The sequence below is a fragment of the Centroberyx affinis genome, unplaced genomic scaffold, assembly GCF_046629955.1.
Source record: "Centroberyx affinis isolate AG114_WGS23_722 - 3 ecotype Tasmania unplaced genomic scaffold, CSIRO-AGI_Caff_v1 ptg004751l_1, whole genome shotgun sequence".
Classification (NCBI taxonomy): Eukaryota; Metazoa; Chordata; class Actinopteri; order Beryciformes; family Berycidae; genus Centroberyx; species Centroberyx affinis.
In genome coordinates, this window is record NW_027282300.1 from 114,058 (window position 1) to 140,641 (window position 26,584).

General features: G+C 43.8%; 4 protein-coding genes across 5 annotated transcripts; 1 reads left to right on the forward strand and 3 right to left on the reverse strand.

Moving 5' to 3' along the window:
- Window positions 1–167: 167 nt before the first annotated feature.
- On the reverse strand, window positions 168–4,097 carry med19a (mediator complex subunit 19a). 2 transcript variants are annotated; one of them, XM_071545006.1, is made up of 6 exons: window positions 3,749–4,097; window positions 3,025–3,147; window positions 1,953–2,086; window positions 1,676–1,772; window positions 1,495–1,589; window positions 168–627 (listed from the first exon to the last, which is right to left on the reverse strand). In XM_071545006.1, exons 1-6 carry the CDS (start codon window positions 3,966–3,968, stop codon window positions 562–564), a joined length of 735 nt encoding a protein of 244 aa, XP_071401107.1. In that variant the 5' UTR covers window positions 3,969–4,097; the 3' UTR covers window positions 168–561. The 2 variants fall into 2 exon arrangements, with proteins under 2 accessions (XP_071401107.1, XP_071401109.1); XM_071545008.1 differs by having other exon boundaries at window positions 1,495–1,587; window positions 1,671–1,772.
- A 170-nt stretch (window positions 4,098–4,267) lies between these two features.
- Window positions 4,268–8,685, reverse strand: pmf1 (polyamine modulated factor 1). Its single transcript, XM_071545012.1, has 5 exons — window positions 8,403–8,685; window positions 6,101–6,206; window positions 5,825–5,925; window positions 5,151–5,346; window positions 4,268–4,427 (listed from the first exon to the last, which is right to left on the reverse strand). The coding sequence occupies exons 1-5, from the start codon at window positions 8,627–8,629 to the stop codon at window positions 4,362–4,364; spliced, it is 696 nt and encodes a 231-aa protein (XP_071401113.1). The 5' UTR covers window positions 8,630–8,685; the 3' UTR covers window positions 4,268–4,361.
- Window positions 8,686–8,778: 93 nt separating this feature from the next.
- tmx2a (thioredoxin-related transmembrane protein 2a) lies at window positions 8,779–13,866 on the forward strand. The gene is made up of 8 exons (XM_071545010.1): window positions 8,779–9,038; window positions 9,167–9,227; window positions 9,791–9,904; window positions 10,432–10,508; window positions 11,046–11,152; window positions 11,775–11,840; window positions 11,952–12,081; window positions 12,437–13,866. The coding sequence occupies exons 1-8, from the start codon at window positions 8,850–8,852 to the stop codon at window positions 12,614–12,616; spliced, it is 924 nt and encodes a 307-aa protein (XP_071401111.1). The 5' UTR covers window positions 8,779–8,849; the 3' UTR covers window positions 12,617–13,866.
- Window positions 13,867–13,997: 131 nt separating this feature from the next.
- zdhhc5b (zinc finger DHHC-type palmitoyltransferase 5b) lies at window positions 13,998–26,291 on the reverse strand. The gene is made up of 12 exons (XM_071545009.1): window positions 26,197–26,291; window positions 23,285–24,821; window positions 22,630–22,751; window positions 22,058–22,215; window positions 21,741–21,913; window positions 21,221–21,323; window positions 20,925–21,016; window positions 19,009–19,141; window positions 18,497–18,605; window positions 18,159–18,265; window positions 16,138–17,081; window positions 13,998–15,555 (listed from the first exon to the last, which is right to left on the reverse strand). Exons 2-12 carry the CDS (start codon window positions 23,431–23,433, stop codon window positions 15,450–15,452), a joined length of 2,196 nt encoding a protein of 731 aa, XP_071401110.1. The 5' UTR covers window positions 23,434–24,821; window positions 26,197–26,291; the 3' UTR covers window positions 13,998–15,449.
- Between the last annotated feature and the right edge of the window lie 293 nt (window positions 26,292–26,584).

The window sequence follows — 26,584 nt, forward strand, 5'->3', positions numbered from 1 at the left end:
ATTAAACAGTTCACACACAGTAATGATGTTGCTCTATGCATATTATATTTCTTGATACAGTGGTGATATTAAAATACTTACACCATGCACATATGTGTCGGAGCCCTGATCATATAATCTCAGACAAAATATTACTTATGATAATTTTAAGCAAACACAAAAAACACTGAGGATAATAACCAAAGTTTATTGGAATTTGACATAATGGTCAAAAGATATCACAACAAAATGGAAAAGGGACATACATACCCACTCAGTCATCATAACATCTCATAGCACATCAGTGGCATTCTGCCTTTACACTGTTCTGTAACTTCTCTTTCCACCATCACACCCACATCCCATGTGCTGCCACTCCTTTCGCTCTCACACACCATACAACCTGCATTTTATTATTTGATTCATCTCGTCTCTCACGATGATGGCATCAAGACAAACCAAAAGGCATACTCTCAATAATACAATTCTTTGCAAAACACACGCTCACACATCTTCTCTTGTAAAACACACACACATACACACACGCATTCAAGCACAGGCATGCACACAGTGGGTTCCTGTCTATCTGAGGCTGTTGCTGTTGGGTTGTGAGCCGGCGAGACCGGGGTGGTCGGGACTGTGGCGGTTCTGGAGGGAGAACAGAGACAAACCATCAGGGCATCAGTACGCACACATTTACAACGTGTTCGTTCCTACGGTGGGCCATCAGGCATCCTGTTAGCTAGAGGGAGGGGAATGTGGAGGAGGTATAAACACTGCTTGAAACATCACTGGCTATGGGAGGAGCTCAGGGCAGGGTGGTGGGATGTGCGAGGTGATAGGCATTAGATAGGTGAGAGGTCACAGGTGGCAAATATGCTGAATGGGAATGATGTAATTGGAAAATAAAAATTGGGAGGGATTGGGTTTATATTCTCCGGCAGATGAGAGAGGAGGGCTGGGCTTCATAACTGTGCCAAAGTTTGTGTGCGCTATGAGCAGCAGGTCAGTTGATTGCTCCTCAAAAATGTATTTTAAAGCCTAACTTGTGTAACCGGATGTAATGCCACCTGCTGGAATACTGTGCCTCATTAAATCTCATTAAATGAAAATTCCACCTTCTCTTACCTGCTTAAATACACCATCAAACAACAATAGCAGTTTTTTAACAGTGTTCAGGTGTTTTAGGGTGGCTTTTCCTTAAAGACGACACAAATTGAAGAACTCAGAATTAAGCTATAAAACCACCAACTACTCATATTCAAACCAAACATCTGCCAGAGATATATCCGGGCTAAATGACATCTGCAAATCAAAATGATTGGCTAAAATCAAATGTTTCTGATTAACCAGAACTCAATTAATGAAGGGCTGGGGCTACAGCATGGGTAGTTGAATCATTTGAACAGTTAAAATAATATTAAAAACAACGCCTTTTATTCTTAAACAGAGAGGTTCTTAGAAAGGTCTACCTGGAAACTATGTGGACTATAAGGTCCTGACAGTTTATCCTACCTTCTTCTTTTTCTTGTCTTTCTTTTTCTTCTTGCGGTCAGGATCGTCGTCCCTCTTTTTCTTCTTCTTCTTGGGGTCAGAGTCTGATGGAGTCTCTGCAGTGACAAACACAAATGGGTCAGTGGTCTGAAAAACCTGAGTGTGTGTTTGTGTGCGAGTGTGTACAATATATGCACGGTACCTTGCGGTAACGGGTCCTGCGGTCGATGGTGTTTGTGCTTGTGTTTGCTCTTCTTCTTTGGAGGCTGGATGTGCATCAGTCTGTACTGTTCTGGGAGCTGGGACAAATACGCGGACACACACACACACACACACACACACACACACACAGAGACAGACAGAGGTATTAGGTTCAACAATACAATTACAAGATATGAATGAGGCCTATCTGTCACGATAAGGCAAGATAAGGCAAGGCTAAAATAATAGTGCAAGTATAATGGAAATAAGCAAAATACCGGTCCTGTGTGCAGTCTGAAGCCTGTGAGCAGAGCACCGGTCAGAGGGCTGAAGGAGTTCCCGCACACTGGAGGCTTATCGATCAGAGAGCGCAGCGAGCTGCCGTCCTGGCTGCCAGGACAGTCAATCATACCTGCAGCACAGAGGTGGGAGGACAAAGAAGGAGGGAGGGAGGGAGAGCGGGAGCGAGACGAGGAACAAAAGAGTAAGGTGGTGAGCATATTCTTATAATACTGCTGCTTTCAGACACAGTCGCTATCAATCCATCAGGAGGATCGTCAACTAATGCCTTATCTGAAAAGGAAGCTGTGGCCTGGTAGTGTTGGGGGTTTGGGTTGGGGCTGCAATGATGGGGTTTGCATCTACATTCATTAAGATGGGGACACAGTAGAGGATTATCAGGCTGATTTAAGCCAGATTTATCCATCCCAACAAATCAGAAACCCCAATCAGAGGCTTGGTCGGGACCAGTGGTCAGCCGAGACTATCTGGTCGTGGGAGGAGTTTACAGATTCAATCTGAACCGCACTGATCGACTGGCAGAGTGATCTGAGACGCCCCGATCATATTGAAGCTTGATATTGACAACTCCAGCACTTGTGAGAGAGAAGAGTGAAACAAATACTTAAGAACTAACAGTTGCTTGTTGAAGGACATCGCAATTTGGTATGACTAACTATGGACATAAAATAATGAGCCATGTCTCTCCTTGAATATCTGGAACGGTTTTATTTTAAACCAGTATCTTTCCTTTATCTCGTCCACAGTCCAGCCAGGTTCAGAAAACAGTGGAGACTCCACCTTTCAGGCCGCCATACACACAGCATGGACAAACGCAGGCCAGTGGAGACAGTCAAGTGCTTAAACTGACAGTGTCTTGTGTTCAACTAAATGAATTATTCAATGAACTGAATCCATGAAAATGCAGGCTCCTGATTTGACATAATTACCAATCTCATAGCACAAACCATTCAGACAAAATCATCCCTGTGCCACTTCTGAATGGTTTGGAACCACTGAGTATGCTGCACTGTGGGATAGGACTGAATGACATCACTATCTTTAACCCACCTGGTAACTCGGGGAGAAAGTTGCTGAGTTTCTCTTTCACCTTCTTGCCACAGAATTTGTTGTAGGCATGTTCCAGGTTGTAGTGAGTGATGAGGTTGGTGTTGCCCGTTAACTCGTTGCCCACTAGTAAACAAAACACACACGTTTATATTAATGAATATCATTTGTGCAAACATCCCTTGGATAGTCACTCATATTTAATCCCTAAATCATTCAAATAAGGTGGACCAGCAAGTGAGCATTTTTAAAGTGAACAGTCTGAGGGCTTCTCGGTCCTCATGAGGCTCAATCTGAACACACACATAACAGCACAGGAGACATGTGAGCATTAAAACACAGGTAACTTAGTTACAAATTCCCAGTGCAATTATTTCTGTATGGGAAAAGATATCATGTCCCTGACACCGACAAAACAAGTCCTCATTTCACCTATGTCCTGTCAAACAGGTAGGCTAGTAATTAGCCTAACTAATAGACCAGATAAGTTGTTGTTAACGGCTGTAAAACCTTGACTTTATTCTTTATCTCAGTCAGGACTAACGTTTACATTTAATGTTAATACAAAAACGACTTATCCTGTTGCCTAGTGTTAACATTTTTATTGTTTACAAAGTGTTAGCCAACCTTTCACAGCTTTTCAGTTCATTCTAGGGCATTTAAGATGCTGTAACTAAACCGACAAATGACACAAAGCATACAGCTATTCGTTAAAATCACACAGTACCAGGAAGCTCCCGTAGTAAATAGAAAGGTTCATTCATGGCTCCGGGCTTCCGCAGAGCAGGCCCTTCATCCCCGAGCTGCGGTGGCATCTGCCCCGCCATGGGGACTTGGTTTTGCGGCAGCGGAGGCGGAGGTTTCCCCGGTCCGAAACCCAGCGCCGACGAGCCGGGCGGTCCCTGAGCTTCATTTTGCCCAAAGATAGTTGAAAACATTTCCGTCATATCTATCACGAGTAATACATTTATATGGAAAATAAACCGGTTTCTCCAAGTTTATGGCCTGCCAAGTTTTATAATACACACGGATCCGCCGAGCGACAACAACTGCTCGCCTCTCCACTTCTTTGTGGCATATTTTCATGGCCCAAGTACCGTAATTGCAGGTATATAGTTCCCGTCAAAAATAGACAATACCGTAATGGTGTTTATATACTCACCCTCTGAACTAGGCTGTACTAAATGTGTCTGTTCTTAACGGTTTCATGAATATAGTCACTGAGGTCACAGAAAAGTTTCTTTTAATATAGTTTATTTTAAGACTAACAGGCACAGTAAACAAAATCAATGTGTACAGTTAAGTTAGTTTACACATCTCCAGGTCAAAGAATTTGAAGGTCACACATCAAAGATATCAACTGGGTGGGGAGAAGAGGCTGGCCTTTGGTATTCTGCGACTGATGCCTAAAAGTGAGAGAGAAACAACCTGTGAACACTCAAGGCATTTTTGCATTTCTATTTCACTTATGTTGCAATCCATTGCTACCTTTTGGCCAATGGCATTTTATAGAAGTCACCCCCAATTGTTAATTTTAGTAGTGACAAAACATTGCTCAAGTGTGTGTCGTCATGTATACTCACCCAGTTAGGGATACAACACTTACTATTTTTAAGAGGAAATCATGGAATCAGCACTCCTCCCAAAACTATAGCTACTAGGTTAGATAGCTAGCTAGCTAACTGTAGCTCACATGCCTTCAAGTCAAATCAGGTTTACCTTTATTTATCAAGTGATATGAGGTTTCTAACACCATGCATTCACCAAGATGTGTGGCTATCTAAAAAACTAAGTGAAGTTACTCTTTGGGATTTAGAAATTTTGAGACATTTTTGGAGCTTGGTAGATCTCATAAGATTTTAATTGCCCAGGATTACCATGCAGTGCAGTTTGCCCTTCATTTGCATTTTTCTCTGCATCTTATGAAGGAGCTTTTTATGTATTTATTTCCAGATGTATGGCATAGCTGTTTTTCACAAGATTACATTTTAAAGTAAAAAATCCAGCACCGTTTTACACGTCCTTACAAATGCTTCAGCTTTGTGAATGCAAACAGAAGCATGTCTAGAGAGAAGCATGTATGTGTGAATGCTATCCCTTCCTCTGATCTTCCACTTTTTCTCTCTCACCTTCCACTCATCCACGGCTGTTGCAATACGTTGTTCTGTCTGAGCAATGCCCTCCCTGCCGGCCTGTACCCTCTGTGCAAGGGCAGCATTCTCCACTTGGATCTTTTTCAGCTCATGTCGCAGGTAGGCCTCCTGCTTTTGGTAGTAGGGCATAACAAAGCTGCACAGGTCCTGCTCAGGCACCCCACTAGGACGCCTAAGGGAACATGAGAGATGAGTAGGGTTGATTATGTACCCAAGCAACAGGCAGTAACGTGAGACATAGGATCAAAATATATACAATAGTGCTCTGGCAACAAAATGTTCCTAGGTGATTTACACAATGATGCTGACTCAATTTGTTGGCACTTTTACCCATCAGTTGCCCAAAACGTTGACCTCTGTAGCACAGACTTAAGAGCATTGCAGCAATATCAATGGTGAATAGGTTCTTAGATCTTGTATGATGGAATGGGTTTTTGGATCTTCAAAATTCCATCTGTATAATCTTTGGCTTTTAACTCCAACCACAGTTTTCAGGCAGCACCACAACTATTCTATTGATGCAATGGATTGGCAGTTTCCATCCATGTGTGTGAGACAATCAAACGCTTGACATGGAATCAGTAGATCATCTCTTAGCTGAAAAACCAGAAGGTATTGGAAGGAGAATTGATATAGTGTTATTTACTGACCATGCAGGGTCTTTGTTCTTCGTGGCATCACTTTCCATCTTGTCTAGCTCGTCCAGCTTGCACTGCAACTGGCCCTCCTCAATCAGCCTGCTGATGTCCTCCTTCAAAATTAGTACACACACAGAGACACAGGCATTCATATGAATACAGGGCTGTCACATATGCATGTTGAAATAAAGGCAGGGGCACACACACACACACACACACAAGTGAGCAGGCAGAAGACCTGCCAGTTGTTATTTCTTTGCATGCATACCACTGTAATGTGCTGCACACCTGTATAGTCCTCTGCAAGTCTTCAATGAACTGCTTGTGAATGCTCTCCATCACCTGGGGCTTCTTCTTGTACAGCGGGTGGAACGTGTTGGCGAATCTGTGAAAACTGTCAGTGACAGCAGTTTCAACCAAAACTGTAGCATTTACCAACACACGGAATCCGATGTCACTAACTTACCCTTTGTGCTGTTTGGGGGGAGTAGCTAACGTTATGTAAGTAAGTAAGTAAGTAAGTAAAATTTATTTATAAAGCGCTTTTTACAGATGAAAATCACAAAGTGCTGTACAAAACATAGGCAAAATAAAGCAAATAAATATACATTTTGTGAAATTTTCCAGTGAATATTTATCAACCAAAAGCTTTCCGAAATAAAACTGTCTTCAGTTGCTTTTTAAAAGAGTCCACAGACTCGGCCACACGGAGCGACAAGGGCAAATCGTTCCAGAGTCTGGGGGCAACAGCCTGAAAGGACAGGTCTCCCCGGGTTTTAAAACGGGTCTTTGGGACCTTCAGGAGACTCTGGCCTGAGGACCGAAGGCTGCGACCTGAAGTGTAGGGGCACAACAAGTCCGCAATATACAGGGGGGCCTCACCATGCAGCGCTCGGAAAGTGAGAACCAAGACTTTAAAATCAATGCGAAATTTGACAGGAAGCCAATGAAGACTTGCCAAAACAGGGGTAATGTGGGCTGTTCTGGGCGTTCCTGTCAAAAGTCTAGCAGCAGAGTTATGTACAGTTTGAAGTTTGTTTAGAACGGCCTTATTAAAACAAGTAAAAAGAGAATTGCAATAGTCAATGCGAGACGAAATGAAAGCATGGATGATCATTTCAAGGTCAGACTTTGACAACATTTTTCTTATTTTAGAGATATTTCTCAGGTGATAAAAACAGTTTTTGGTCAGCTGACGAGAGTGAGCCTCCAGAGACATGGCCTGATCGAACACAACCCCAAGGTTTCTGAGGCTGGGTTTAACAGACGAACCCAGAGCACCAAGATGGCTTTTGATCTGGGGGATCTTATTGTCAGGAGCAATGATCAGAGTTTCTGTTTTGTTTGAATTTATCTGAAGGTAATTTGAAGAAAGCCAGTTGTTGATGCAAGACACACATTCCAAAAACACCGATAAAAAGTGAAACTCTGAGTCATTGAAAGAACAATACAACTGAATGTCATCAGCGTAGAAGTGATAAGACACATTTTTAAAACCGCGAATCAGCTGACCAAGAGGCATCAAGTACATCAAAACAAAACAGGCCCCAGAACAGAACCTTGGGCAACTCCACAAGACAGGTTTGATACATCGGACATTACATTGTTGATTGCAACATTAAAAGTTCTTCCTTTTATATATGAGGAAAACCACTGGAGGACAGACCCGGAAAACCCCATCTCTGATTTAAGCCGATCAACCAGTATACAGTGATCTACGGTATCAAATGCAGAGGTCAAGTCCAGTAAGACCAAAACTGTGTGGCGACCGGAGTCTGCAGCCATCATTACGTCGCTGGAAACTCTCACCAGAGCAGTTTCAGTGGAGTGCATTTTCCGAAAACCTGATTGATATTTGTCATAGAGATCATGCAGCTCCAAAAATGAAGTTAGCTGATTAGCCACCACTTTTTCCAAGATTTTTGACACAAAGGGAAGTTTTGATATGGGCCTGTAGTTTTTTGGCTCCACAGGATCAAGATTTGGCTTTTTAAGAATGGGATTCACCACAGCATGTTTAAAGTAGCTGGGGACCGAGCCAGATTTAAGTGAGAGATTTATCAATTTGACAACCCAAGGACCGACAACATCAAAAACATTTAGGAAAAGAGATGTGGGCACAATGTCAGCAGGGCTTGATGAGGGTTTCATCTTGCAAACTAAAACCTTCACATCCTGCAGGCTGACAGGAGAGAAGGAGGACCACGAACACAAAGGAGATGGCATAATGCATAAACTCGTTAGGGGAGGATTGATACTAGCCCTGATGTCTTGCACTTTGTTCACAAAGAAGTTTAGGAAGTTATTACAGTCCTCCTGTGTGTACACAGGCACATGAGGAGCTGAAGGTGCAACAAGGTTCTCAATAGTGTCAAACAGGACTTTAGGGTTTTTCTTATTACAAGAAACAAGATTAGAAAAATAAGATGACCGAGCCTGTTTTATCTTTTCATTTGTTTTCATGTACTAGAAGCCTAGCTTGGATCAACATGGTGAAAGCAGGTATGCCATAGGGGTTATCCAGTGGATATAGCTTCCAAATTCGTTTGGTGACAACTCTGCACCCTACAACCGAACAAATTAACGTTACCTAGCATCATCGATGAACTTTGTCAGGCTCTTCTCCATCACTTTGTTGAACAGCTTCAGCCTGCTCCGCCGAGCTTCGGCCCCGTCAGGCGGCTTAGAAACAGTTCCAGGATTGGACAGTCGAGACGAAACTTCTCCTGTAGCTTCGCTCATCTGGCATTCAGCGTTTTCTGCTGTACAGACGTTACCTGTAGCCTCTTTGTGTGATACCTCGCCACATTCCTCCATTTTTCAGATATCTAACCAGTGCAACGTTGTTTATGTTTCGCAGTACCCGCCAAATCTACGGCGTGCAGTTGCACCCAGAAAACACGAAACTGATTTCCATGTTGCGCAGGCGCAGTGCCGGTCACGTTCCATCCGTTCGCGCAGTCTCAGCTCCAGGCTGCTTCAGCTGTCACTTTCTTCTCTCAAGCCCCGTCTGTCTCCCCTCTTCTCATGCGGGAACATGGGTTTAATCACGGGACTTTTCGCGTTCTTCTACCACTTACCGCAAATCTACAAATGGCTGCTGAAGCCGTATTATATCGCCTCGTTCCTTATGACCGTCGCCTTCCTCGTAGTCCGCAAGGCTCCGGGACTGTGCGAGCACCTGGCGACCCAGCGCGAGGACGGGAACTCCTGCGACTTTGACTGGGTGAGCATGGGATAGTGTTGCACTGCAGTGCTGCTAAATATGGTGGGCTAAGCTGCTGCAGCTGATTTCTGCTATCACAAAGTTGTTGTATGATTTACGATTTTGTTTGCTTTTTTTTCCCTTTGCAGAGAGAAGTAGAGATTCTCATGTTCCTCAGTGCAATTGTGATGATGAAGAACAGGAGAGCCAGTAAGTAACCCCCCCCACACACACACATTCTGCTGTTAGTCGTGTCAAGTCACAGCAAGTCATTGTTTACAATAAAAACAGTCATTAAAACTATTTGCAGTAGGCCTACATTACACTTGCACTAAGCCAGTGGTTCTTGAGGGGTCCTTGATGGGGGTTCCAGAGGGGCCCCTGCATATGAGGACTAGTTTGATGATTTCCTTATTATTTAATTCCCTATTAGTTAACACACAATGAGAAAATGCTCTACCCGGTGTTACCTACCCACCTACACTATAGTCAGTTATGTGATTGTGTTCAAAGTCATTTTTGACAACAAAGGACAAAAGAATGAAAACGTTTGCTAATATGCAGGGAGTGCTTTACTCAAAAACTTGCCTTTGTTGTGTAAACATTGCATTGCAGTTGCACTGCTCTGCCTCCCCTTCCTCTGACCTTGTAGTAACGCTGTTCTGTTTGTTTCTCCTCTCCCTCCCTCCCTCACCTTCTGTGTTTTTGTTTCCCCTTGCTGATCCTCTGTCTGATCCCTATTTTCTCTCTCATCTCCCCCTTCTCTCTCTCAGTCACCCTGGAGCAGCACATAGGCAACCTGTTCCTGTTCAGCAAAGTGGCCAACGCCATCCTCTTCTTTCGGCTGGACATTCGATTAGGCATCCTCTACCTGACCATGTGTGTCGGTCAGTGGCCATCATCATCAGAATCATTACCCCAGGCATTATTGGGTTTTTTTTTCTGAATTATTTTAGCAAAAATCAGTAGTTCAAATTTAATAAGAGCTGTGGACAGGCAAATCCAAGGTCAGTTTAAAGCCACAATTCATTTGGCACTATATATTGGGTATATTCACATACAGTACATTTTTAAATAGTTTTCTTTATATTCACAAAACAAGCATTTTGAAACTTTAATAACTAATTTTCTCATCTTTAGTAACTCACAATGAAAGTCTGTGTATTTCAGTCTATACAAACATTACCAACGTAATCAAGCCCTTTACTGCCTCAAAACATGTAAAAATCACATTTAGCTCGAACATACTGTCAGTCAATTTGGGAGTGAAAAAGTCTTCATTCCAGTGAATTGAAGACAACGGATCAAGGCTTTATTTCACTCTGGGATGCAAAATGGCGCATGAGAAAGCCAGCCATATTTTTCATCCATTGAGTGTCTATAAAAAGTCTGTTCTTCTGTGCGTTGTCCCCAGCTTTCGTCATGACCTGCAAGCCGCCTCTCTACATGGGCCCAGAGTACATCAAGTACTTCAGTGACAAGACCATAGATGTGAGTGTTACACAACTGGAATTATCAGCATGAGAATCCTGTACGACTTAAAAATACCATTTGGATGTAGACGTACAGTCTACAGACGTGTTGATTAAGGGCTTTTTAACCACATAACCAGTGGTATTCACTTTCAATTCAGTCTGTTGGAAATGTTAAATCACATTGCAATTTTTGGGTGAATGATTCGGCATTCATTTGCAGTAGAATAGGTACACAAAGATAGGTATTTCTTCCCACAATGCAAAGCGCAGACAGTGCTTTCTCCGCTCTGTCAGAAACTGCCAACAAGGCATGTTGACATTTGGATACTTTGATGTAAACAAAGTAGTGGCATCAAACACAGTAGCCCTATGATCAAAACAGTATGCCTCATTATTTATTGATTGGAGAAGAATTCAAGTTGTTAAATAGATCCACTTCCTGAGCTGATTGTTCAACCCTGGAGCCACGCTGGTGTGAATGACAGATTAGTGATCCAGTGATCCAGTCTGTGGTAATCTGTGCTAATCTAATGGAGTGTGATTTACTCATCAGGAGGAGCTGCAACGGGACAGCCGGGTCACCTGGATCGTTGAATTCTACGCTAACTGGTCCCCCGAGTGCCAGTCCTTCGCTCCCATCTTCGCCGACCTTTCTCTCAAGTAAGAGACTTGTCACTCACTCATGTAACAGACAGATTCACTTAAGTTTAAGATCCCATTATTGGTCATTATGAAACAGATAGTTCCAACCAAAATGTGGCCCAACTGTAAGAGTGTTTGCCTTTTTTGTTTATATATGTGTGTATATATATATGTATGTGTATATATATATATGTGTGTGTGTGTGTGTGTGTATATATATATATATATATATACACATAAATATATATATATACACATACATACATACTTTTTTATATATATGCATATTTGTACATAGTAGTTAAATGTTTAGGTTTACCTCTGTTCATCTTGTTGTCCTTGTTTTTAGCTGTACATTTATTCTCTGTAAGTACATTGAGAGCAACGAAAAACCTTGTATGTGTACATACTTGGCCAATAAAGTTGATTCTGATTCTGATAAAGCTGATTCTAAATAATCAGAATCAAATTGTTGGATCAAATTGTTCTATTCCGGTTCTACAGCAAAAACTAATAAAATACACTCACAAAAACTAACCTGCATTTCTAGTGTTTGGCCCTTCCCAATGCAACACACATGACTGCAGTTTTGTTAGCTCTGTGGCCTAAATGTCCTGTGCTCCTGCCTCATGTCTTGCAGGTACAACTGTGCCGGGCTCAGGTTTGGGAAGGTGGATGCAGGACGCTACGGAGAGGTTTCACAGAGGTCAGCTGTGTTTAATGTTACTCTTTCAGCTGTTTTTTAATGTGACTGTCTACAAACTGATTCTCTGTGCTCAGTCATTGGTCTGAGTTCTGATTAATTCTTCCTGTACAGATACAGGGTCAGCGCCTCCCCTCTGGCCAAGCAGCTGCCCACATTGGTGCTTTTCCAAGGAGGGCGGGAAATCATGAGACGTCCAATGGTGGACAGCAAGAGCAGAGCTGTATCCTGGACCTTCAATGAGGTGGGTCTAGTCTGTCTGTATCTAACACATAAGTTTGGAAATTGCAGAAAAAGTATGGGAAAATGTTACTACTGTACTGTCCTGATATACATACAACTACACATTTTCTGTGGCTTTAGACCCCGTCATCTCCCATATTCTGATATATTTTTGCTGTAGATGAAGAGTAATCTTCATCCTTAGAGAGATACGGCAGAGTTAGTAGGGGGAACTGCCAGCGTAAAGCCCAAAACACCAAAATCTTCAAAGCAAATCAAGAAATGAATGTCTGGAAAAAGTGGAATTTTGACTTGACACTTTGTAGGAGCCCTGACACACACACACACACACTGATGTGCAGTCCATTTCCTCCTAGGAGAACATCATCCGGGAGTTCAACCTCAACGAGCTCTTTCAAAAATCCAAGAAGCTGAGCAAGGGTCGCGGCGAGAAGGGGGAGGTGCAGAGCGGCTCTCAGCCAGAGGAGGGCAGCGACGAGCTGCATCCCGAGACCATCGACTCAGACTGGCCCACAGAGAGCAAGAAAGACCAGTGAGGGGGAGAGGAAGGATTCAGAAAGGGACTGCATGAAGTCTTTCCTTGTTCCTTCCAACATTGCCATGCCTTACTTTATTCCCAGAAGTCTAAATTATTATGAAATGGAGGGAGAGAAAGAGATTCTGCCACTACTAGACGTTCAGTTTAGGCTGCGGCTGTTGCTGTAGCAAATGTCCACCCTAAGAGAAACAAACTAGACCACATTTCACTGGTCTTGGTGTGTTATGCAGTAGTTTGAATTCAGCCATGCAACAGATCAAGCATTGATCTAGGACTTTTATTACAGATGTTAAGTTATTTGTGTGCAAATGCCTTTTTTTGTATTCTAATTGTTTTTTGGCCTCAACTCTCACCACTGCGTTTACACTCCCAAGTTTTGCTGCCTGTTAATTTGCCAACTAATAATACTATGCGTGTTTACTTAATGTTCAACTGGTTTCTCAGATGTTTTAACACCAAAGTAAAAGGTGATAGGTGGAACTGTTAATAAAAAAAATAAATAAATGAAAAATTTCTGTACATATTTAGATTCACGACGCATTCCATTTTTCATCAGTTTGACCTTTTTTTTATTCTGAGAAGACATCTTTTAAAAATTCTTCATAAGGCCATTTTGGAAATGTCTTTTTAAACATATTCATTACAGATATTCGTGAAACTCGTTCCATTCATCACAGCCCACAATAGCAATATTTATTCTCACATACAAGTATACTTAATATACTCACATAGTTTCAAATTGTTCAATGGCCACCATCGTTGGCCAGAGCAGGAAGAAAGTAACACAGGTTCTCTTCACCTCCCTACGACTGCTGCTTGTGCCATAAATGATGCTTCATTTATTACTACCGCCCGTACGTGAACCAGGTGGGCATTTTCACAAGGATATTCTCACAGGTATGCACGCCAGAGAAGCATTCAGCACGACAAACGAAATCACATGCACACCAAAGACAAAGCCGGGGAGGGTTGCAAACCGGTAACACAGTCGAATGATGATACTTGTGTGTGTGCTGCAGGCGTGTTCTCCCCCGAAGACGTGCTACATTCAGCCAGCTTTGACATTCTACTCTAAACACCGCTGTGGGCTTTGATAGGGAAAAAAAAAAAAAAACTTGCTGTAATGCCCAATCCTGACAGACACACACACACACAAGCACGCACATACACACTGTCCTGCCTCTGATTATTCCGTTCTAAACCTGGTTGTGGGCAAATAGTGAACTGTACCTTGACAGAAGGGTTTTTTTTTTTTTTTTAAATGTGTAGATCAATCAACAGGGCAACACAAAACAAAATAAATCTAATCTGCTTTTAGTCATTTCTCAGAAATAGTGTAAAAACAAATAAAAACAATAGAAAAAAATAATAATGCGGTTGCTTCACTATGAATGGTCTCAAGGCAAAAACCAATCAAAACAGTCCCCAATTGCAAACCAGTCCCTACTAAAAGATCAATTCAGTGGCCTGACTCACCATCTTAATTGCCATTTCTAAAGTCATTTTCTCTGTCCAAAACCTTCCTCTTCCTTTACTCTTAAAGAAAAACCACCAAGATTCACAAAGAATTTAAATTCATATCCAGTGATTGGTAGCGACTGGTTTGGAATTGTGTCCAGAACTACAAGGTTTTCTTGTCTGGTGAAATAAATAAGCCCTTCCCTCCCTGCCCCTATTTGGCTGGCCATCCATTAAAGGTATAAGGTTTTTCTAGCATCTTGATTGACAGACAAAACATTTGCAGCAAAAAAGAAAAAAACAAAACAAAATAAAAACACCAAAAGGACAGACGATCATCTTAAAGCTACAAACAGAGATTTTGCATAATGTATCTAGCAGAAACGTTACAAGCGTACATTCCACAAAGATGCTTGTGCTGCGATCATGATTCAGAATTTCTTTGTGGCTTTCAAACTCAACTCACTTATTCGCCACTTCAGCTGTCCACCATATGATCATCATTCTGTTCGGATGATGAAAACTCCAGCAAAAGCTCTTGATTGGCTGATGCAGCCATCAATTATAAACAGGCAACTGATTTAAACTCGCTTTCATGAATAATTATACACAGTACATCTGCCGCCATCATCTATAGTCATCTTCAATACCTGACCGTTTGACCCAATAATTTCTAAGATTCTTTATACATTTATATAAAACAATATTTTAAAAAAAGATTTATAAAACTAAACTGATATTGTGTTTATGGGTGCTGACAGGTCATTTCCTCCAGGCAGAGTTGGACTCCCGCCTCTTAGTGATTCTAACCTTTGATTGACAGGTTGTGTGGTCCATTCAGACCGTGGAAGAGAAGACAGTGATAGTTCCTATTGGTCAACAGTCCTGCATCCTCTCCGCCAACTTCCACATCCACTGGATAAAGGCCATCCTGTCTGTAAGGGTGGGATACCGTTGTCGAGACTCTTCCTGTGCTAATGTACCAAAGTAAAACAGCGAACCGTTGAATAGCTATGCGTGTTCTGTAGACAGATCTGTACCCGGCCGTGATGACACAGTCACATCAGTCTATGGCTAAATGGAGACAAATTCATCCTGTGAAAAACGCACCAGTGTTCCCAGTTACGGTTTGTTCAAATATGAAAGGCTGGCAGAGAAGAATGGCCAGTGGCATTACAAAGATAACAAAAGTGAGTACCAGTCGGTCCTGCTCCTTTCATCCCCTGCACTGGAAAACAGAACAGACGGTGAGAGACGGAGTCTTTTTTCAGGTTGTAGAAGTGAATAATATCCAGCTCAGCTAAGAGACAAGTGGAAGTTGTCCAGTGACAGTATTTCCTCTTCGTGGTAGACCGCGGAGGACGTCCCGTCACTCAAACTGATATCTCATAGGTGGTCCCTCCGACGCCAGTCACCTTCTTCACCCCGCCCCCTGGTTTGGATGTACTGTGATTGGCCAAGCCTGGGCGAGAGGTGGATCTGATTGGACAGCCATCAGGAAAGGAGGGGAAAGGGAGTGGGAGAGGGACGTTCAAGATGAGGACAGGGGAGAAAGGGACGTGGAGGTGAGTGGTGCCAATTCAAAAATAAAAAACAAACCACACAAACAGCAAAATGTTTCTCTACCAATGATCTTTTAAGGCATCAGAGAAGTGTCCTTAGTGGGTGAGAAAAGGAAAAAGGACAGAACAGGCTGAAGGACAGAACTAGATAGCAGCATGCTAGAGTAGCCAGGCTTTCACAGACCTAAACACATACTGCCATGCTTTTAACACTTGACCACTACACACACAACAAACTAAACTGACGTTTTCACAAAACATAGTCTTGTGGACAAACACACACAGTCTCATTCTCACACTCACGTCCAAGGCTTATACACTCTAAACAAGCAAAGACTGACTGAAAATCATGGAGGAGGAAAAGGAAGACTCACACAGATCAAGGAGGAAGAGGAGAGCTGACACAGACCAGGGAGGAAGAAGAGGAGGGTTAGGAGGAAAAGGAGGAGGAGGAAGAAGAGTAGCAGGTTGACGGATCTGGCGACGGATCTCTACTCACTGTGGAGTCTGCGGCCCTCCTCCGGCTCCTCCCCCTCCCAGCACAGCGCCTCCTCCCGCGGGCCGAGGCTTGTGCTGATGCCCCGCCTCCCCGATGTAAGACTGAGACTTGCCTAGGGAGGGGCCGCGAGGCGGCGGGGAGACGGGGGGCTCCAGCGAGCGAGCCCGAGGGGAGGAGGACGAAGAGGAAGGGGCCTGGGAGGAGGAGCGAGGGGGTCGGGAGGAGTCCTGGTTGTGCTGGAGCAGGTGTTGTGTCTCAGGAGGGCCGGGGGGGGAGGAAGGGGGCGGGCTGACGGCACGCAGGTAGGCCCTGTGGGGGGAGGAGAAAGAGGCAGAGCCCTGGAACAGCTGCCCCTCCCTCTGCTGGGCGATCTGAGCTGAGAGGAAGGGCGACGTGTAGCCCTGCAGCGGGGCGCCGGGTGACGTCACCTCAGGCTGGCCCGCCCCTGTCGCCGGGGGAAACGGGACGCGGGGCTTCTGCGGCGACAGCTCATGGGCGGCCGACTCGAACTCGGGACTCTCGGACGGTGTCAGCAGGCTGTCGTAGGACAGGCTTCCGTTCCGAGGCGTCTGATTGGCCAAGCTCTTGTAGCTGGTGTCTGTGGTGCCCTCTGATTGGAGCGTGGCCAGAGCGTTGTGTGCCGTGTGCGCTGAGCGCAGGCTGGAGGAGCGGGAGCCACCGGTGGACAGGACCAGAGAGGATGGGTAGGAGGTGTAGGAGCGCCCAGCCAGGGAGTAGCCTGACATGCCCCCTGAAACCCCACCAGCCGTCCCGCCAGGGCCTCCGGGGCCCTCGCCCCTCTCCCCTCCCCCTCTGCGTGCCCCCACACCTCCCCCCACCACTGTGGCCCCGTCCAGGCTGCTCGGCTCTGAGCGGTAGCTAGGCTGGCGGCTGGACTGGAGGATGGAAGGGGATGGAGAGTCAAGACTCTCCCCACGGATCATCTGAGGAGAAGAGAGGAGAAAGGAGGAGAGGATAGACAGATCAAAGGTAGAGGGGGTGGGAGAGACAAGATGATTGGAAGGGCGAATATAGACAGCGAGGGGAGAGGATGACAGAACAGAGGAAAGTGTGATGAGGATGAAGGTAGGAGAGAAAGAGGAAAGGAAGAAAGACAACAATCGCCATGTTACCCCAGGAAAAGACAAGAATAGCAGAAGACATTCTTGGCAAAAAAGACAGACAGCTTCTATAGTCTCTAACAAACAGAAAAACAGAATGGTGGGGAGGAACTGGATGCTTGACCGGTGCTCTACTCCATCATCACACTACTGGACTGGAAACATATTGACTGGCTTGAACAAGCACTACCACTGGATGCCAAAGACTGTATAAACACATAAATGGACACACGGATACATATATGAGCTATACATTCCAGTCAATGCAGTCTCAGGGGAAAGGATAGATCCACCCAAACACACAGAGACAGTCAAAGGGACACACACACACACACACACACAGATGACACTAGCTGAGACTTACTGATCGACCGATGGCCACTGAATGATCAATTCAAAGTAAAAAAAAAAAAAAAAAAAAAGAAGTGCATGATATTAACCACACAGGAAATTAGAAGGGGGAGGACATAACTGCAGCCAAACCATCTGTGGAATAATATCTAGGCCTGATATCTGGGTCTCCACCACTGGTGAGTACAGCGCTCTACATCCTTCCACAAAGTAACTTACAATAATCCATCTATCCATTTTACTTTAGCTCCCTCCACTTCTTTTTGTGCAATGGGAGTTTAAGTTCACCACGTCCCCTTGTGTTTTACAATTGCAAAACAAGCCTGCTGTGTGAGAATCAATGTCTGGAGAAGTGTGTGTCAATATTTACAAGAAAAGATCACTATTTACATTTGTCAGTTTACTTCTGTGGTCCCATCAGGCAAAGGGACATGGTTAACTTTGGCAATCTAAACTATATAATACCATGTATCTATATAATGTTATGTCTATACTTTTTGTATACCTTGAGGTCTCTGTGTGAGTGTAAACATATATATATATATTTACCTTGTTGGGATGTGTGAGGGCAGTGTGGTTCCTTCCTGGACTGCTGTAGGCCGGTCGGTACTTGTACATCGATGGAGTAGGAGGAGCTTCAGTCAACAAGCTGCTCTCTGAGTGGACAGAAACCAAAAGTGACATTTGAACAAGGCGTGTGTGTGTGAATTATAAAACAAACAATCATGTGTTGACATATGACGTATAAGTATCTGGGTTGCGCTGTGTGCTTTATAACGTTCAACCCTGAGGTGCTGACATGTTAAGTGGCACACCTGGGGACTACCTGGACTTGTGTTCACATGTGTGTGTGTGTGAGCGTGTGTGAGTCAGCATGTGTGTCTCACCCTCTGTGTCGGCACGCGGCAGGCCAGGGTAGCGAAGCTCCGGCTTGGGAGGAGGTGGAGGCTCTGCATCTGCTGACTGGCTCTCCATCTGATCTAGACTGCTCTTGGACTGGCAAAACCACACACACACAATTTTAATAGATTGCCGCTGTCATATGCCATTCATTATCCATATATGCTGGGGGGGGGCTCTTATTGCATTACAAACTTTACATGATCTTCTATATCATCAGTACATCTAATAAGATCCATGAAACTCAAAAACATTTCAAAAAGCCTTCAGTAATCTCAATTAACAGGCAACAAAAGAGTTCCTTTCTTGATCCCATCCTTTTTTTGGCAATATGAGGTTTTCATCCTACAGCAATAATGTATATGGTAACGTTTGTAAAGATTTAATTTGTGAACAACATGAAAATGCCTAGAGATTTTTGCAGTGGTCTTATATCCAAACATTCACAACTCAAGTGTTGTGTGTTTGTTGTGTGTCTGAAGGGACGTAGTGTCTCTACCCTGGTGCTGTGTCGGTCGTTCTGGATGCCGTTGTCCAGGACCTTGGCCTCCAGCTGGGCCTCGGTGAGGGGCGGCCTAAGAAACGGAGGCTGAACTTCCACTGCCTGAGAGCCCCGCCACCGGCCCACATACCTGGGAGAGGGACATACATTTAAATCTCATGTGCATACAGCAAATTAGAAAAGGCACAGACATGACAAACATCATTACCCCTGTACACACGAGACACAACTGCACTGTGTACAGAGCATTAAACACACAATACAAACTAACTGCTGTTAACTGCAGTTAAAGCAATATTCCACTTAGTTTTAACATGGGGGTTGTCACGGGGTTAGCCCGTGCCCTATAAAGTAAGATGCACACTCGCACATGCACGCGCTGCATAGCCACTTCCATTAATAATGAAATCAAGCCAGCTTGGAGGTGTCTTTGTTGTAGTGTTAGCGTAGCATGATTTCACATCGTCATCATTACTTCTGTCTGTTGATGTTGGGAGGCCCAGCGACAAAATGTTATATTTATTTTTAAATCTTTTCCATCGTGGGTCATAGTGTAACAAAGCACACAGAATGTATTTTTAAATAAGACACAGGGAATAGTATTTGTATTAAACATTTCTATTTATTGTTAAAAGTGTTTGGCAAGGAAAACCAATTGTTTGCCACCTGCTTCTCCTCTGCTGTACTTGCGCTCCTCTGTTTAGACCCGGAACTGCCGAAACCATACAGGAGGGTACCACTGGCTTATGAAAAGGGGTTCCCGGGGGAAGGCGCCAAGTATGGTAGAGTTGGAGGGGTGTTTTGTTTGTTAATGAGTAAATGATATTTAAATTGCCTTTTGAGTAAGTACTTGCCTAAAAATGTGTCTTATTATGTTTTGTAATGTAATTATAAATGTTTGGACATTTGTGGACCAGGTGTTAATCTCCTGTGTGATAACTGATTATCAAACACTAATCAATGTCTCTTAGTAGGACCCAGCTGATATAAAGGAGGCGGCTGGAGTTCCTGGGAGTTCAGTTATGGTCAGACCTCGAAACAGAGACAAGCCAGTCTGGAGAGCTGCGAGGGCCCAAGAGTTAAAGGGGCATTGCCTAGTGCAGAGCTGAGCTTTTTCTTGTTTTACACAGTTTTTGCATTTAGTTATTTTTTTCTTGTATTGTTTTTCATTCGGTTTTTTTTTGCACTGTACATATTGCTGCACGGGACATGACGGTTTTCCACTGGTAAATAAATACACCTGGACTGCATAACTGGGTTTTTCTCTCAGTATTTGTGCCTCCGCCAATCAGCCAACCTTACAGGGGTCATTTGGCACTTGACCTCCATGAAAACCAGAATATTAACTACTCACCAAGATTGGATGCAGCTGGACGAGTTTATATATGTTCGAGCTTGCTATCCTCTCTTCTATCGATAAAATAGTATTTGGCGAAATTATGTTCTAAAATGTTGGACCAACAGTCAATTGAAAATCACAGTAGCGGGATCTGTTGTTGAATCTGTTCATGAACGTGATAAAAGTTCTCAGTCTATTTTCGTGGCCTCATTCCATGAATGGGAAGTAAAAATCGGAACGCTACAAGCTTGTCCCAGCTGCATCCGATCTTGGTGAGTATTTTATATTCTGGTTTTCATGGCGGTCAAGTTCCAAATAACCCCCATGTTAAAACTAAGTGGAATATTGCTTTAACATCAAAGGTCGCTCACACCGAAGCCTCGTTTAGTCATACATTCCATTCAAACTAGCAGTCGAGAGTGAGAACAACAAAAGAGGAGTGGAAAAATGGGAGAGGAGAGAGAGCAACGGAAAGAGAGAGGCAGTGGAAAAAGAATAATTGTGGAGCGAGGCGGTGTAAAAGGAGGGGTGAAAACAGAGGAGTGGAGAAAGGAGGGCTGAGCGGCAGGCTGACCTGGGGGCCTGGGAGCTGCAGAGCACATGGGAGATATTCCTCATGCAGCCGTTGGTGAAAGGGTTAACACCACCCCGAAACTTCCCCGTCACCTAGGAGGGAGGAGGGGAGAAAAACAGAGAGAAATCACATTAATACAAAGGAAATATTCTATTTAGATTGCCCTTTAATTCATCCTCAGGCAACTTTCCAACTCACATGGAGACCAACAGCACAACAAAACAGCAGATGAGAATTTGATTGAATTGGACTGATAAATTCAATGGTGGTGCTGATTTGATGCACACTTTACACACCTGTTCATTTGTGGTCCTACCGCGGGCCACCAGTACAATGTGGAACCCAGTCAGGCCAGCTACTGGGACAAAGAACAGACCAGCCACACACATCACAGCCATACTGGGACGGCAAGGTCAAGGAGATGACAACAAATACAGCAAATAGTGTTTACTGTGCCAGGCTGTTACAATGCAGAACTTCAATACTCCTCCCACTAATACAATAACCAAATACATTAAATGGACATTGCCATTCAAATGAACATTCTTAAAAGGTAATTTGGCTACTAAACTTAAGATGGCTGCCAGTAAAGGTATCACTATTTGACTGAACATTCCAGTGGCAGAGATAAATGTTCAGTTTTCCCAGCATATATGCTGCCCAGTGCCCACACATAAAACAAAGCTTATTTCCAAATCACATGGTGAGAAGAATAGGGAAATAAATAAAAATCTTTCCATCTCCAAGTCTTATATTTCATGAATCTGGCGTGTGTTTTGTTGACTGCAATGTGCCCAACTGCCCGGGGAAGGATACGTGACGCCGGCCTGTGCTGTGTCCAGCTGCTGGCGGTGGTGCAGGATGTAGACCAAGCCGAAGCCGAACACGTCCACGATGTGGGTGGTGAGCGACAGCAGGAAGAGGAAGAAATAGCGGTAATTCCTCCGGCCAATGCAGTTGTTCACCCAGGGACAGTGGTGGTCAAAGTCCTGACAGGGCACAGGGTCAAAGGTCAAAGAGATTTGTGTAGTGTAGTTTGGATTAAAGAATTTTACATTTGGAATCAGAATGGAGCGAGGCAGGTCAAATAAGTCCATGACACTGTGTGTGTGTGTGTGTGTGTGTGTGTGTACCTCTACACAGTTGTCGCAGACTGAGCAGTGGGAGCAGCGCGGCGGGCGGTAGAAGCGGCAGGTTGAGCACCACTTCATGCGCACCTGGATGCCTTTGATCTCCACCGTCTTATAGAGGGGAGCGCGGAAATCGTCCTCTTTATCCTCATCCTCCTCCGCTAAAGACACGCACACAACAGTGACAATGAAAACAATCATACTACACCTCACAATGGCCCTGATCGTATTATGTCACTTTAGTCAATTGTAGTTGAACATGGTGATAGTTTTTGCTCTTACTGACGATGTTCTGTCCGTTTTCATTCCTCATTTTGTTCAGTTCTGATGTAAAGCTCCTCTGAGTCTACTGAAAAACGCTACATAAATATAATGTATCATAATTATTACTTATTAGTCTTGTCTCTCGTTCTCTCCCTCATTTAGATGCCACCTTGCTCTCACACCCGAGTGCACGTCAACACTGTGTCTGTGTGTGTGTGTCTGTGTGTGTGTGTGTGTGTGTGTGTGTGTGTGTGTGTGTGTGTGTGTGTGTGTGTGTGTGTGTGTGTGTGTGTGTGTGTGTGTGTATATACCTCTGGGGAAGACTCCAGGGTCCATGAAAGTAGCCATGCAGAAGTTGGCGAGGGTGAAGAGGAAGATCACAGCGTTGTAGATGGGAATGACAGAGGAGAAGTACTCTGACAACCATGGGCACCTGGACAGGAGGAATGACAGACAGAGAGGGGAAAACAAGATTCCACATTAAATTCTTATTGCAGAAACAACCAAAGTTTTTCAAGTTTTCCATGTTTTCTTGGTGTGATCAAGATAAAAACACAGCTGTTGCAGGGCGGTGGTAGCCTAGAGGTTACAGAAACAGGCTTGAATCCCTGAACAGGAGAAAATGTGGTTGGGCAAAGTGAATGAGTAACACTCTCCGCACCCTCAACAACTACTGTTGAGCTGCCTTTGAGCAAGACACTTAACAGTGTTGATGAAAAAGAGCAACTATGCTCAGTCAGCTTTCCCTGGATAAATAATACAGGTAAAAAAACATGAATACAAAAAAGGGCATCACAGATAAAAATAGAGCATAGGGGTATTTCCATATCTCTTTAGCAAACACTGCTAGGTACATACATGATTTGTTATACCAACAGTGACAAAACTGTGTATATAGGCTTTTGGCACTGTGTTTGCATTATGTTTGAGTGTGTATATGAGAGAGAGAGAGCGAGAGACACTTACGTGAAGCAGAAGAAGAGGGTGGTGGATCCGACCAGGAAAGTGGTGGCTGCGGAGACCGGGACATAACGACTGGGCCGAAACGGACGAGGAGGAGCGGACGCAGGGCCACCTACTCCTCCCCCAACCCCCCCACTACTGAAGCCCGGCATCAGAGACAGAGACAGAGGGGGGAAGACGGAGAGAGGGTAGATATCTACCGTCTACCTACTGTAAGGGGCGCTTTACAGGTCAAAATAGTGAATGTGGTGTTGTTTGTACGGGAGGAGGGGCCATGACTTACAGACTGAAAAAGTAAACCAACACTAGGATTATCATGCAAAGCAGCAACGGCTGGGAAACATCTCAATGAAGGATTTTCTCAGTATCCAGCCACTAAATATCTCTCAGCACTAATATAATCACTCAAAAAGTAATAGGATTCTTTAAAAAGCAGCTTCTACTTGCATGTGTATAGATTGTTCTAAATATGTGTATTTTGTGTGCATAATTTTAATAGAAGCTTAAAAAAGCAAAACTATACAACAGCAATATGATACAAAAATATGTGTGTTATTCATAAATATTTCTGTATGGCTTCAATGCAACTGTATTTGGTGCACCACTATAAATAAATCTAAACTAAGTTGCTCCCTGGCACCAGTGCAACCTTAACACTGCTGTGCATGTACACAAAAGCACAGACACTCGCACACACTCAACTAAAAATCAAAGCAATCTAGCCTTCTTTCTACTCTTGAAACTCAATAACTGCAGTAACGCTATTCATCATCGTGCTTGAGTTCCGATTATCCCTCTCAGAGAAAATGTATATAAAAAGAAAAGATCAGAAAATCAAAGAGGTAGTGGATGGACAGACAGCAGGCCTAGAGCAGAAGCACATAGCGGAGAACAGGCAGAGGGATTGAGCACAGCAGCTGCTGTTGACTTCTGTGCTTGTCCGAGAGGGGTTATTTAGGCACTGGGTGGGTGGAAGAGGCTGAGGATGGCTGCAGGCGGGACAGTTCCAGCGTTTCAAACTAAATCAGCAGAGAAAAAACATCTTATCAAACAGATCTGCTTTAAAAAACCAGTGGCTAGAGGCTGCTAAACGTCAAACAAAAAGTCCATCTGGAATTTCTTATAAAACAAACACACAAAAAAAAGGTAAAAAAAAAAAAAATGCACCTAAAAAAAAAAAAAAAAGACGTTTAGCCTTGCCTTTGCAAGTAAAATGGTTCAGTTAGCCGAGCAGATCGTCCTTGGATCCTCTGAGACCCCCGCCTTCAGTCTTTGCGTCAATGTGGGGGTAAAATCAACTCATTCCCATGTATGTCACCAAGGTCTCACCGCACTTGGCTGGGTCTGGGTGTACAGACCCCTCCCACCTCCAAATTCTCTGCAGATACACCTCCTTTCCCATTCTCCGCCTTTCAAACAATGCCATGTGCAGCAAGGTTGTTATGTAGTCAGATGCATATCAGTCTTTTTTTTTTTCCCTCTGCCACCCGTCTGTAATCCTCTGTTGTCTTCTTTCGCCTACTGTCTCTGCAGGATGTCCCTGTAATAAAGAGACAATCAAAATGAAAACAAAGTACACAATCATTAGAAGACAAGAGTGAACATGTAAAAGCTGAAGTCACACATTACCAATAACAAGAGGGAGAACACAAGCTGTAAAATGTCCATGTTTTATTTCACAGGCTATAACTTCAATGGTATGAGTGATTTCCATTTGAGGTTACAAGCCAGAGCTAATAGGGAGTGGCAGGATGTTTGTCACAACTTGACCATTTTCTCTCTGCTACAGTTTTATTTCACAACACTCACGCTGACTAACAAAGAAGAGTCTATCTCACTGGCATAAAAACTTGCTCTGCACAGTGTATCTCCCCCTCTCTTTATCCATCTGTCTCTCACTGGCACGCACAAAGTTGTCAGACAGCCTAACAGTTGTCAACTGAAAGCCCTCAGGTGGGTCAAATGAAACACCTCACACAAGTCCAAACTCAAAACACCATCAAGACAGCAATCACACTACAGACTGTATCTGATTCCCCAGCTCTACCGAGTAGCACCAGATGAAAACCAGTCCGTGTGTGAGCACACTGACAACAGATCCGGAGTGATAGTGGAATCTGATAGTTTGGACACACCCCTCTTTTCAACAATCAACAGCACTGACAATACAGAGCTGTAGCCGAGGCAGAGTGTCAGTGTGACCCACTCAGGCACTGTTGTTAATCATCGCATCTGCCCCACAACAAATCCCCCCGACTATAATGGATGTTAATCCTAAAATCTCCCCGTCGAGCCTTGCCTACTACTGTCATGTCACCGCAACAATCTGTAGCTAGCAAGCTACATCATAAAGTGGCCACTCAAGCAAGTTTAATCCAATTTCCAAGCAATACTGTCACACTGACACGCTGATAGTTACTAGCTGCTGTTTGATGTAACATTAATGCCAGTTAATGCCTGTATTATTTAAAATATGAAAAGGTTAGATAACTAAGCTTCCAAGTAAACCAAGCGTTAACCAACAGGCCAGGGCAGTGTGAAGAGTCAGCCAAGATAACTAGCATAATTTACTCACATCCCGATTCACCTCAGCAAACTGACTGCCTACGCAACTAAACTTCTTGATAGCTAGCTAACGTTGTGTAGTTGAATCAGACAGCGACAAAAATAAAAGGTTTAAACCCAGTCCTGTCTGGCTAACCAGCTAGCTGTTACATAGCCTCAAAGTTGTTTTGCGACACTGATCAGTCATTTTCCACAGAAGAGCCACACAGCTAAAGTAGTTAGCTAACGTTACCTTGCTAGCATGGAAGTTTTACCTTGGCGGAATGGTGTTTCATTCACGCTTGACGATACACCTACACAGTCAACAACCTGGTTATCACGAAGAGCAGGAAAAAACAAGTTGGAAATACCTAATATGTTACGTGTGAACCCTCTTGTGTGTAGGGTGTCTGTCGTTTCGGTCCTCCTTCAGCTAGCCCCTAGCAAATTAGTTAGCTAGCTTGCTAGGCCGACATCGGAATCCCGGAACTAGTCCGTCCTCCCTCAGGTGGGATGAAGGACCAATCAGAGAGCGAGATTTTGCTGGTTCTCCTGAGTCGGTGTGGTCGGGAGTTAAAAACACACACTCTCACCAAAGAGCCTAGATATAATATAAATGATAAAATAAAGATGGTATGAACAGATACAGATAGATATACATACATGATACTATAAAGTTAAAGATCAGCTTGAACTCTTGATCTTGCTTGCCGGAGACAGTGAGGCATTACAAAAGTCAGAAAATAATCTCATTCTGCA

What these genes read in the sequence shown, in the direction of transcription:
- med19a (XM_071545008.1), bottom strand. Translation starts at nt 3,968, where the DNA reads ATGACGGAAATGTTTTCAACTATCTTTGGGCAAAATGAAGCTCAGGGA. An exon ending in CTTTCTCCCCGAGTTACCAG is followed by an intron (nt 2,087 to 3,024) that starts GTGGGTTAAAGA and finishes TCTGTGCTGCAG; the next exon opens with GTATGATTGACTGTCCTGGC. An exon ending in TCAGACTGCACACAGGACCG is followed by an intron (nt 1,773 to 1,952) that starts GTATTTTGCTTA and finishes TATTTGTCCCAG; the next exon opens with CTCCCAGAACAGTACAGACT.
- pmf1 (XM_071545012.1), bottom strand. Translation starts at nt 8,629, where the DNA reads ATGGAGGAATGTGGCGAGGTATCACACAAAGAGGCTACAGGTAACGTC. An exon ending in AAGTTCATCGATGATGCTAG is followed by an intron (nt 6,207 to 8,402) that starts GTAACGTTAATT and finishes TGTCACTGACAG; the next exon opens with TTTTCACAGATTCGCCAACA. An exon ending in ACTTGCAGAGGACTATACAG is followed by an intron (nt 5,926 to 6,100) that starts GTGTGCAGCACA and finishes CTAATTTTGAAG; the next exon opens with GAGGACATCAGCAGGCTGAT.
- tmx2a (XM_071545010.1), top strand. Translation starts at nt 8,850, where the DNA reads ATGGGTTTAATCACGGGACTTTTCGCGTTCTTCTACCACTTACCGCAA. An exon ending in GATGAAGAACAGGAGAGCCA is followed by an intron (nt 9,228 to 9,790) that starts GTAAGTAACCCC and finishes TCTCTCTCTCAG; the next exon opens with TCACCCTGGAGCAGCACATA. An exon ending in TTCGCCGACCTTTCTCTCAA is followed by an intron (nt 11,153 to 11,774) that starts GTAAGAGACTTG and finishes CATGTCTTGCAG; the next exon opens with GTACAACTGTGCCGGGCTCA.
- zdhhc5b (XM_071545009.1), bottom strand. Translation starts at nt 23,433, where the DNA reads ATGCCGGGCTTCAGTAGTGGGGGGGTTGGGGGAGGAGTAGGTGGCCCT. An exon ending in CCCTGGAGTCTTCCCCAGAG is followed by an intron (nt 22,216 to 22,629) that starts GTATATACACAC and finishes GCGTGTCTTTAG; the next exon opens with CGGAGGAGGATGAGGATAAA. An exon ending in TCTGCGACAACTGTGTAGAG is followed by an intron (nt 21,914 to 22,057) that starts GTACACACACAC and finishes GTGCCCTGTCAG; the next exon opens with GACTTTGACCACCACTGTCC.